General features: G+C 35.4%; 1 protein-coding gene across 2 annotated transcripts in view; it reads left to right on the top strand.

The window, feature by feature from the left end:
* Positions 1 to 12,097, top strand: part of LOC137401169 (E3 ubiquitin-protein ligase UBR2-like) — a 75,282-nt gene that overhangs the window by 15,687 nt on the left and 47,498 nt on the right. For both annotated transcript variants that reach the window (XM_068087550.1, XM_068087549.1), the window contains exons 7-12: positions 132 to 255; positions 3,985 to 4,086; positions 5,316 to 5,503; positions 7,058 to 7,139; positions 7,716 to 7,803; positions 10,577 to 10,682. In XM_068087550.1, coding sequence (XP_067943651.1) covers positions 132 to 255; positions 3,985 to 4,086; positions 5,316 to 5,503; positions 7,058 to 7,139; positions 7,716 to 7,803; positions 10,577 to 10,682 — 690 coding nt within the window. The remainder of the gene's footprint in view (positions 1 to 131; positions 256 to 3,984; positions 4,087 to 5,315; positions 5,504 to 7,057; positions 7,140 to 7,715; positions 7,804 to 10,576; positions 10,683 to 12,097) is intronic.

The raw sequence follows: 12,097 nt of genomic DNA, 5'->3' as shown, positions 1-12,097 counted from the left end.
TTTCTCTAACAGCACTCGCTCACCTATAGACTTCCAGTAACAGATTTAACCCTACTCTCACCTATAAGTTCCATTAAATGCATTCTTCTTATAAAGCCTTTCCTTATTGGTCCAGAATTTCTCCATTTTAGGAGAAGTTCTCGAGCTCTGATAAGAAGATTCTAGAAGCTTTAATCATGCATGAGACTGTTGTGGCACATCAGGAGTTCGCGTTGAGTCTTCTACGGTGGCTGGAACATCTCCTGGAATATTCTGGTTAGCATTTACAACTGGATTTGGTTCATGTGCCACTGAGTAGTTGTGTTCTCTCTGACGATGTGACAAAACATACTATATCTTAATTTAAGATTGGGAGACTAGGGACTTGCTAGTAATTTTGATTGCTTAGATGATTAAAACTAACAGTTTCACTTAAAAAAATTGACATAAAGACTAAACTATCCGCAGAATTCATACAATTACCGAAAATAACCATTTTATATTACACAAACTATCCATATGAGCTTTTACCATATTTCAGTACTAAGTAATCGGCATGCAATACTTCAATACAAATCTCTTAAAGAAATTAATTTGAAAGTTTTCATGCGACTTGCCTATTTTCACAAGTATTGACCAATAGCATCCGGCGTAAGATGATATTACTAAGGGGTGAACTATTCCTGTCTAGGAGAATAATTTGTTAGTGAAAATATGTGCAGACGATTAGATCATGCAACTCAAATCAGAAAAATTTAATCCATAGAAACAATCACCATCTCATGCTGGTTCATGATCATTAGTAAGAAATCATTTCAACAGAGTAGACTATACAATGGCAGTGAGCCCAGACGCCTTACCGTTTACATATGCATCTATTTTCGCATAAGAAGTTCTAACTGCATACAAAATTATTCAGTGTCAACACATCTTCATTGTGAAACCGGAGATTCCACAAAATTTCAAAATTTGTGCGTATTTGTGCAAGTTTGTTGTCTTCATTAAAAACAGGAAGTGGTAAGCAAGATAAGGACAGCTGCTTAAAGTTATGGTTGATTTTTAAATATGTATTGTATTGTGATCACATTTGAATAAAAATTATTGAAGTCTTTATGTTTATTGGTAATACTTTTTCATAATACATATCAAGCAATTAATTTCTTTTCAAATTTCATGAAACTTGATACCTTAGTAGTTCCGTAAAATATTATAGCGTTGCAGGGCTTAACTTTGCACAAATTGTATGAAATCGATAGTGTTGATAGTTCTGCTGGTATTTGTCACCTTTGCTGCAAATTTGTTCTGTTTTCAACAATAAGGTAATAGGCATTCTTCTGATTTTAGATAATAAATTACTGGCTCACATTTGTCATGCTGGCAAAATTATAGCGGGTCACTTTTCATTCCAATCATTCTGAATTGCGATAATATTTGGCTAGCCGACCACTGTTAGCGTAAGTTGTAAATAAAGTCTAACACAAACCACATGAACTTTATAATATACATTGGTATGCAAAATAAACTGGACCTACTGTACAGTGGAACCTCAGTTCTCGGCCACAATCCGTCCCAGAAGGTTGGTCGAAAACCGAGTTGTTCGAGATCCGAAACAGGTTTAGATTTATATATGTAAGTTTTAATCCGTTCCAAATCGATTTAACAACTTTGGTAAAGTAATTTTTAACATTTTACACCATAAACTGTATTGTCTACTGCATACTATAAATAAAAACGGGTAGATATAGATCGTGTTTAATTTTAATAAAAGGTTTTCTATTTATGATGATGGAGAAAGAAAACAAAAGTAAACATTCCATATGTTTTGCTCTTAAAACATCAAAAACATTAAAGGTTAAACCATAACTGTCACGAACAACTTTTATCGTATTTTCTAGGTAAATCAGACACGCTGATTCCGATTTTGTACTCAAAATAAAGATTAGTCCATTAACCTTCAAAGTCATTTAAGCTTTTTTAAAGCGTTTCAATATCCGTTTCAAAAACAACACAATCGGCATTACAAGCTTCTCCCATAAATATGTGACGAAACCTAGCTTTTTCAGAAACGGAAGTTGGGAATGTTTAGTCCGATTTAGAATAATAGAGATGGGTGTCTTAAAACCCATTATTATCTAAATCCAGCCTGTAAAATAGTTTCAGTTTTTTATGAAACGGATAGAAACTATTTAAAATTGCTCGCAGCTTGTTACATGACGTTTAAATGGGCTGGACGCCGAGAAAAATGAGCTCAAAAAGCGCGGTTTTATCACGAGCTAGCGTTGTTATTGCACTTTTTAAATATGCAATGCTAAATAGCTTATCTACCTTTCAGAAAAGACTGATATTATTTTTAAGGCTGAATTTAGATATTAATGGATTTTAAAACACCCATCTCTATTATTCTAAATCGGTCTAAACATCCCTACGTAACTTCTGTTCCTAAAAAGCTAGGTTACGTCAAGTATTTATGGGCGGAGCTTGTTATGCCGATCGTGTTGTTTTCGAGACCGATATTAAAACACTATAAAAAGTTCTTCATTACTCTGAAAGTTAGTGGCCTAATCTTTATTTTGATTACAAAATCGGAATCAGCATGTCTGATTTACCTAGTAAATATGATAAAAGTTGTTCGTGGCAGTTATGGTTTAAGATACAATGACAAAAATTGCAGGAATTGATAATGAAACAGCAAAAAATGCAACAGATCAGTTACATCAAAAATCGTAGGAAAAGGAAAATATAAACAACAATAGCACATTTACTTCACATTTTTGAAGGAGAATCCTCCTCCAAAACAATTTAGGGTAACTCGACCGGAGAGGTTTTATCCTTAGCAAATTTTTCGGTAGAGGAGACGTTGTCCTAGATGGCTCCTTTTTGTAAAGAATTAAGGACGCTAAACTTCTCCCTTTTTTGAGAACCTTCCGAATGTGGCTCATAACAATATCGTTAAATGTATAAACATGCTGTTTCCGGAGCTGTTCCGAACGTTTAATTCAAATGCGCATGTTCCGGTTTGGTCGAGATCCGAGACGAACAAATTTCAAATTTTTTGGTCGAAAACCGAGTTGGTCGACAACCGAATCGTTCGAGAACTGAGGTTCCACTGTATATGACTTGAAATACGCAAACAAAAATGTATGGGGTGTGTGATCAGATATGTACAGATTATTATCTTCAACCATCAAAAGAAGAAAATGTTCAGAATTTAGCCTGCACAATCATTCAGAAACATAATTTTACTACTGTTTCATTAACATATTTGAAATCAGGAGAACATGAGAATTGATTTAATATATAACTTATGGCTATAGACTAAATTCACAGTGAGTAAAAAATGTTGTAAATGAGAATTTTAGTTTTCCAACGACGAGGTCCAGTTTATTTCGCTTACTTACATTTTTACTTTTTATGTTGAATATTTTTGTTAAATCGTATCCTTAATTATCAGAGCCAGCCTCTCTATATTTACAGTTGAATGTTTTTTGCATCGTTTTTGGTTTGTTTCACACTGTAGCTAGAGACAAATTTGGGAACGTTTTAAATAATACAAATGAATTATCTGAAGATCATGTTTGTCATGCATTGCCTTTTCACCATTGTCACCATACTGCTGCTTTGATATTTATGATATAAAATTCAAAACGAATGTAATATTTACAATTAATATTGTTTCATCGCTGTATAACCAAGCTATGTAAAACCGAACTGGGCACACATGTGCTGATTTACAGTGTTTTGAGAAGCTTCAGACACTGTGTTGGAAATGACTTTGTGTGTTCACTCAGATATTTGCTCAAGTCGCGTGTTGAATAATTTGTAGGTTGAGCTGATCATAACTCCAAGTTTGACGGCGCATCTTTCGTTTACGGTTGTACATAAATTTTTGATAATTTTTGTCTTGCTTTTTTAATAAGACTCACTGAGAAGATCTATAAGGCGTGAAGGATAGCACAGGATATTTTGTGAAAAAAAGGTCTATTGAAATAGAGCATCTATTTGTAGATGGAGTGAGAAGGGTGTTCTGTCGTGTGGCCATGTCACCAAGAGGAAATACACAATCGTTAGTAGAAGACATTCTTCTTTCCGATACATTGTTTTGGAAGGGTGAGTCGCTCCCTATGACTTGCTCTTTCTTTCTTGGCACTGTTGTTGCTGTATTTTCACTGATATCATTTGCTCTTCGCTACATCTTTCCTCTGTCTATATTCCCATCTTTCTCATTGCGCTACTTTCTCTTCCATTTCTTCCAGCCTCACCTCTTCTCACTCTCTTTTCTTTTCTCCTCAATTTCTTTGTTTTTTGTCCTTCCTCTTCTACTGCTCATTGTCTGTTATTCTTTTTCTGTCTGCTCTCTCATTCCTCTCTTTTTCCAACTCTTCTTTCCCTCTCAACCTTCTTATCCTTAGTTTGGTTTTTTCTCTGTTCTCGTTTTCCTTTGCTAAACTGCTTTAAATTTTCCTTGTTCTACCCTCTTACCACCTCCCTACCACCTACCTTCATCTCTTTTCCCTGTTCTACCCTACCACCTACCTTCATCTCTTTTTAATGTCTCTCTTTTCCCTGTTCTACCCTACCACCTACCTTCATCTCTTTTTAATGTCTCTCTTTTCTTTGTTCTACCCTACCACCTACCTTCATCTCTTTTTAATGTCTCTCTTTTCTTTGTTCTACCCTACCACCTACCTTCATCTCTTTTTAATGTCTCTCTTTTCCCTGTTCTACCCTACCACCTACCTTCATCTCTTTTTAATGTCTCTCTTTTCTTTGTTCTACCCTACCACCTACCTTTATCTCTTTTTAATGTCTCTCTTTTCCCTGTTCTACCCTACCACCTACCTTCATCTCTTTTTAATGTCTCTCTTTTCCCTGTTCTACCCTACCACCTACCTTCATCTCTTTTTAATGTCTCTCTTTTCTTTGTTCTACCCTACCACCTACCTTCATCTCTTTTTAATGTCTCTCTTTTCCCTGTTCTACCCTACCACCTACCTTCATCTCTTTTTAATGTCTCTCTTTTCCCTGTTCTACCCTACCACCTACCTTCATCTCTTTTTAATGTCTCTCTTTTCTCTGTTCTACCCTACCACCTACCTTCATCTCTTTTTAATGTCTCTTCCTTTTTTAATATTCTATTTACTTATTTCACTTATACTTAATTAATATAATTAATTTATAATTTGTATTATTTTACTTTTTTCTGTATTTCATTTATATTTCTATTTTCAATCTTTATTAGTATATCTCTTGTTCCTCATTTTGCCATTTGTTGCAATGTTTATAGATGACCCTTTCATGCCTTATTCATCAATACTGTTTGTATGTGTCATTGCCAGCAACCCGTCAGCAGTTTCATCAGCTCTTTATGACCGGAGTCTTTAAAGACGTTGAGAATAAAACCCTCTTTGCCATCTTGTTCACCAAGCACTATGGCGCCATCTACGAAAAGTTTGTCAGGGATGATCACTACAGGATTGCTTCTGCTACAGTAGTTACTGTTCAGATTTATACCGTCACTACTATAGTAAGTCACCTGCTGGCAGCTGTCATTTATTAACTTGAGTCATAAAACATCAGCTAGGATTAGTCCTACCATAGTTATTGCAGCGAGTCACTTAGTATTTGTCTTTATGTTTTGTGTAGCAGATCATTGGTCGTACTGTGACTTGTTACCTGCTGGCTTGTGTCATTTAACTTTTGTGGTACATCTTTTATAACATTCATTTTTACTTGACTAGATTAGCAAATCACCTGTCGCTAGTTGTCAGTTAAGTTCTCCATTAAACTATTAGCTAGCATTTTTTGTTACTATTTCACGAGCTTTATTATTAGGTCTATTTCTAAATGCTTTTGTCTATTATTATTTCACTCCAGTTCTTGATACTTACGCGAACTTGTTCTGTTGCCAACAATCTAGCAGGTGCTTCTGTTGCTTTTTCTGATAGATAGATAGATAGATGGATTGCTAAGTTGGCTATACTTATCATGCTGGCTGGCAGTATTATAGCAGGTCATCTGTTCATATTTGTCATCATATTGTGCTACTTGCAACAGCACTGGTTATCTGATCACTCATAATCACTATGTTGCCAGGACAGGGTTAGTCCGCAAGTTTCATTCATCCGCAAGATAGAAATGGCAAAACTCCCGCAAGTCAAAGGAGTTTTGTTACTCGCAAATTCTTACCGAATGTTTCATGCTTGCGAATGATGGAAACGGTAATTGCAGATGATGCGCAAGGAAATGTCGTGCAAGCTGTTCCATTTTAAGCATTTTCTATACTTCAGTTGTTCTTATATCGATTTGAGCAGTTCTCGATGTGCCGTTATGACCTCTATTGGATAAATCCTTATCTTTTTTAACAAAGGGCTTGCGTTAATCCGCATCATGCGAATAATCATTAAAAAACTTATCGCATAGTCACTCAACGAGCACACAACTCCAAATACACATCATAGAAACAGTGATTGTAGGCAACCTGCTGTTATTCTTCTATATGTGAATATAGTTGTCAATGCTATGTCAATGCAAGCTTTGTATCTCTCGCTTCTTCCTCCATCATCAATATAGGAGGAAATCGGTTTCAGATGCCAAATTTGGAGTATCGTTGTGTATGTTATGTTAATCGCTGCTCCTCTCATTTCTACCTGCGTGCGGTAATGTCTACCTACTTGCTGTTTTTTAGACAGTCGTTTCACTGATGCCGGTATCTCGCCTGTTTTTCCTTCACGCTGTCACTCCATCATTCCCTTGTTTCATGTATGCGGCAAAAGTGTATGAAAGGGTTTTTTAATATTTAGTTGGCCAGTCCTTATTGTCAATTGAGGATAGGATAAAATGAGTGCCCAATAAATAGATTATATTTCTTGAGAATACTTTTGGTGACAGACAGAGTGTCTATCAAGTTTGCTTCTCAAAAATGTAGAGTACATGTGGTCTGGGATAATAAAGAGAGTGATATTTTTGTCATCAGTAACAAAAATAGAAAAAAATTGTTTGGTGGTCCCGTAATTACGATCACCGAGGTAAGTAGAAATGAGATGAGAGTTTGTTGTGCTGATCAGTTTGTTTGTTTCAGGTGAAAGTTCTCATAGAGAAGCATCATCTAATAGAGGTTATTCTCAGGACAATTCTGAAAGAAAGTGAAAAATGGAAGAATGGTTAGTGCTGTTGTACATATGTTCACCAGTTTTTCTGACCGCTACATCTTAGTAAGCAGTGATTCAAACCTGTCTATATATAATTCCTGACTCAAGACACATCCTGCTTTTGTGATTGACATGAACTATCTCACACGTGATCTCAGGCCTTTTGTCAATAATCCAGCGCAACGTAGAAATCAGGCCAGCTTTCAAATATGTATCCACACATTGTTTATGCGATTTTTGCTATGCAAGTTTTTGATAGTTGATCAGATGTTGCGTGTTTTAACCACCATTTAATTCTCATCATGCTGCTTTCGCGTGCAGTTCAGGTCTGAAAGGTCAGTCCCGAAAATATGATTTATGTTAATATTACCTACGAGCTCTTACGCAGTACCTCACAAGCAAAAGGAATCAGGGCGTAGCTAGGTATTTCGCACTCAGGGATGATAATTCTATAATGTTGCATATATTGTGCCTGATCATGATATTTATGAGAAATGAGCTTTTCTGGAATTTCTTTGCGTTTTGTCATTCATTGCTATATTAATCATAGATGAAATACGTTTTTGTATATTTTATTCCTGTTTGTAGAACGTGGAATTCTAAGTTTTCAGAGAAGGCGTATAGCCAAAGATTATGACATTTTCAAAAAAGTGCAGTTTGCACTTAATGACCTCAAGTAAGTTGAGTTCCGTTAACTTCACAGTCTCACCACATGGTTTGTGTCTGCTGTATGCGTTGTGCTTGCTGTGGGTTGGACTATTCGGGTTGAGTTCAGTCCTACAGCCTCTTACCAGAGTTTAAGTTCTCACGGACGAGTAAGAAGCAAGGGAAACTTTTGCTGGTGTTATGGTGTAAGTTATGGTGTAAGTTCTATTATGGTGTAAGTTCTGTTATGGTGTAAATTCTGTTATGGTGTAAGTTATGGCGTAGGTTCTGTTCAACCACACACCATGAAGTCAGCAAGTATTGATAAATATTAATGATAATCAACAATAAAGAAAACCTAATCATTTCTATTTTTACATGTAATTATCATTCTAAAACATCGGCATATATGAATATACACTTGAACAACTCGCATGATAATTTGAAATTGTCAGAGCTTGTTTACTTGCCAGAAAAATTGTCGGCAAGTAATGAAGCCAAAGCTTAGGCGCAGAAATTTATTTAGCCGATAATCAAATAATCACATATCATTTTAACACTTAAGAGTTCCAAAAATTTTTAATAAATCATTGATTTGCTGTTGTTAACAAGTTATTGTAACTCTACAGGTACAGATGGTCCTATCACCTGCCCTATCATTACAATTTACTGACTATATGTCCTCTAAGAAATTCCAGAAAAATTAGAGGACTTTCATTTGAATAGACATGCATGTACTTCCCATATAATATTAAAAGTGTTTATTTGTGTTAAGATAGGTCGTAACCTTTAAAAATGTTCACAATGTGGTAGTTAGTTACTGTTTGTGATAATAACATGAGAAATGAAAAGAGTTACACCAAATTTTAGTTCAAATCGCATGAGTCCTTCAAGGGAGTTGTTTGCTCATGACAAACCTTTGTATTCCTGGCTATACAAATGTTCCTAGAAGCTTTTCCAAGCTGTTTAGTTTTATTTTTGTTATTTAATATTTACTCAGAATTTTTGTTTCCTTCAAATCCAGCTCTATTTCCCAGAAAATTTTAATAAATTGACTTCCGTGATTACACAACTGGAAATAAAGTGTCTGGTTGTTCTGTAATTATGTGTCAAATAGTTGTGTGGGCTGAGTGCATCCTCAATTGTTTGCTAGAAAGTCGCGGTGTGACCTAAAATTTGAGAGCTCCATTAAAAAAGCTGATATTTGAAAATCGTTGAATTCTCTCATGAAAATGTTTGTCACAGTTTTTCTCTTCAATTGCTGCTTGACATGAAAGTGATGACTGCACAAAACTAAACAGCAAAGTAAAATGAAACCAAAATAAAATAAACAATATAGTTACTGTCATACTTCTATAAAAAAAAACAAGCTCTTCTTTGATAGTAAGTAACATAAGTTAATTTGTTGGAAATGCACAGCCATGAAAATAAAAGCTTTAGTCAGAGAGAAATTTAAATGTTATGCCTGGGTTCAAGCATTAAAGAATAACCGCCACGGACAGCTTCCATTGTTTGTTCATGGTAAATCAGACACGCTGATTCCGATTTTGTACTCAAAAAAAAGATTGGTTCACTCCATTTGTGTTTTTGAAGGGTTTTTTACAGCGATTCAATATCGGAGTCGCAATCGACACAACAAGCTTCACCCATAAATATGTGGCGTAACCTAGCTTTTTAGGGACGGAAGTTGGAGATGTTTAGTCCGATCTAGAATTATAGAAATGGGTGTCTTAAAACCCATTATTCTCTAAATTCAGCCTTCAAAATAATGTCAGTCTTTTCTGAAAGGTAGATAAGCTATTCAACGTTGCTTGTAGCTTGTTACAGGATGTTTAATTGACTGAACGCTGAGAAAAAGAGCACGATAACAATGCTAGCTTGTGATAAGATCATGCTTTTTTGAGCTCATTTTTCTCAGCGTTCAGCCGATTAAACATCCCGTAACAAGCTACAAGCAGTCTTAGATAGCTTATCTATCTTTCAGAAAAAACTGAGATTATTTTGAAGGCTGAATTTAGAGAATAATGGGTTTTAAGACACCCATTTCTATAATTCTAGATCGGACTAAACATCCCCAACTTCCGTCCCTAAAAAGCTAGGTTACGTCACATATTTATGGGCAAGCCTTGTTGTGTCAATTGCATTGTTTGCGACACCGATATTGAATCGCCGTAAAAAAGCCTTCAAAAACAAAAATGACTGAAGGTTAGTGGACCAATCTTTATTTTGAGTACAAAATCGGAATCAGCGTATCCGATTTATCGATGAAAAAACAATGAAAGCTGTTTGTGGCAGTTATACCTTAAGTGCATTTATACAATGATTAGATGACTCCCATATCTCATGGTGTATCTCATTATTTGTTCATTTGCAAATAGCCATAGTAAAAAAAATTGATTTCTTAGCGCAGTGTTGATATCACACAATGAAAAATACATTATGCCTAGTTGATTATGAACAACAATATTTTGTGAAGTTATTTTATTTTCACGGTTGTTAAAAGCTGTTGTAAGTTAAATTTGCTGACATCCTAGAAAACTTGTATGTAGTAATTTTTAGTTTTAAGGCTTCTCCATTTGCTCTGTGCTGTTGCATTATTACTTTACAAAGCAACCGCCTCTCCTTTGGTCACTTGTTGGCCACATGGCTTTCATTTGGTTGCGAGATCAGCTTGTTTGAACTCTTACTATTGTGTAGTCAGATGACCATCTCTACAAGTGGTTTAATAGGATGTTAAGCCATAGGTTATTGATAGCGATTAATTTACCTGAACTGATGGCAAGGCTCATCGTTTTCTGTTGTAGATATGCTCTGAGCTCAGCATTGCCTGGGCTCCAGTGGTCAACAGATATGAAGAAGTCCTTCCTGGCTGGATTTTCCACTTTCTTGGAGTTGTTCTCTCAAATACAAGTAAGACTAACATTGTGTGCGTACATGTTTAACCTTTGTTTTAATTAAAGCATCACGATATGGCGATTTAATTGTTTGGTGACGATTGTGAAGGTAGACAATTTGAAAATCATCACATTTAAGAGATATGGGCCAATCGTATAAACAATATAGTAGTGTAATGGCAATTTATTTTATACCTGATGATTTTCAGACTGAGCGATGTGAAAACTAAAGTGCATAACCCTTCTAGCCATATAATAGGCTCAATCCATCGCCTTCAACTCACACGACCATTCCAGACATAAATGTTTCTAGTTGTCAGAACACAAAACAATTTCTTTTGAAGTGGAGATATACAGATAAATATTTTAAAAAATTTACAAGTTTTTTTTACATATGTAATAATAATATCGCGATATATGGTGATTCAATTCGATTTTGCAATATCGAATTGTCTAGTGATTTTTGGAGAGCTCAAATCTTAACATGACAGTCTATCTTACCAGCAGCTTTGTCTGGCAAGTATTGCATCATCAGATCATTCATGTTGACAGGGTCAAACCATTGCTCTTTTCACCCCTTTCGCTCCTGTCTTTTAGCACAAAAAATTAGATTTTGACATACTTCATTTTGGAACTGCTTGCAAAACTGCAGATTCTGATTTGCTTTCCCATTTTTTAGCTTGTAACTATCACAGTTATCCTTACAAGGAGCTTTATAGAGATTGATAAGCTTAGTGTGAGGCATGTGTCGTGTGTACTTATTGGTGTGTTAAAATAAGATTAGGTGTTCTGATGATTGCAGGTTGCTTTGTTACTACAGTTAAATAAATACATGAAAAGCAAAGAGCAAATTCAAATCCTTCTATCTTATTGTAACAAAAAATCAGATTTCCAAAATTTTCAAAATTTAAAACGAAATTCCAGGCAGGCCGACTCAGCTCACAATCACCTTACAATCACCTTACAATCACCTTACAATCACCTTACAATCACCTTACAATCACCTTACAATCACCTTACAACCTGTGAGTGGAATAAAAAATTGAAAGCAAATTTTCTTTATTATTACAACTCAAGCATATAACTATAATACAGTGAAACTTGGATAACTCGCCCTCGGATAACTCGAGAACACGGTTAACTCAATGTATTTGTTTGGTCCGTTCCCACGCAATGATAAATGGCTTTAGATAATTCGACCGAAACTCTGGTAACTCGAACAGTTTTTTGCCAAACAGCTATCGAGACAGTTGTTACTATCGCTTTAGAATATCACTTTATTCCAAGCCATAGAGATAAACATCGACTTTTAGCAGTTCTTGGGCCTCGTTATTACTAACATCAGCAAATATTTTCATTAACGACTTTTCTAAAGGTTTGCAAAAATCAAATTTTGCCAAACATCCGCTTAGCGATAAGCCCTCCGAAAGC

Source organism: Watersipora subatra, chromosome 7, assembly GCF_963576615.1.
Source record: "Watersipora subatra chromosome 7, tzWatSuba1.1, whole genome shotgun sequence".
Classification (NCBI taxonomy): Eukaryota; Metazoa; Bryozoa; class Gymnolaemata; order Cheilostomatida; family Watersiporidae; genus Watersipora; species Watersipora subatra.
Note: the sequence above shows the minus strand (reverse complement) of the source record. Positions and strands in the feature narration are given on the sequence as shown.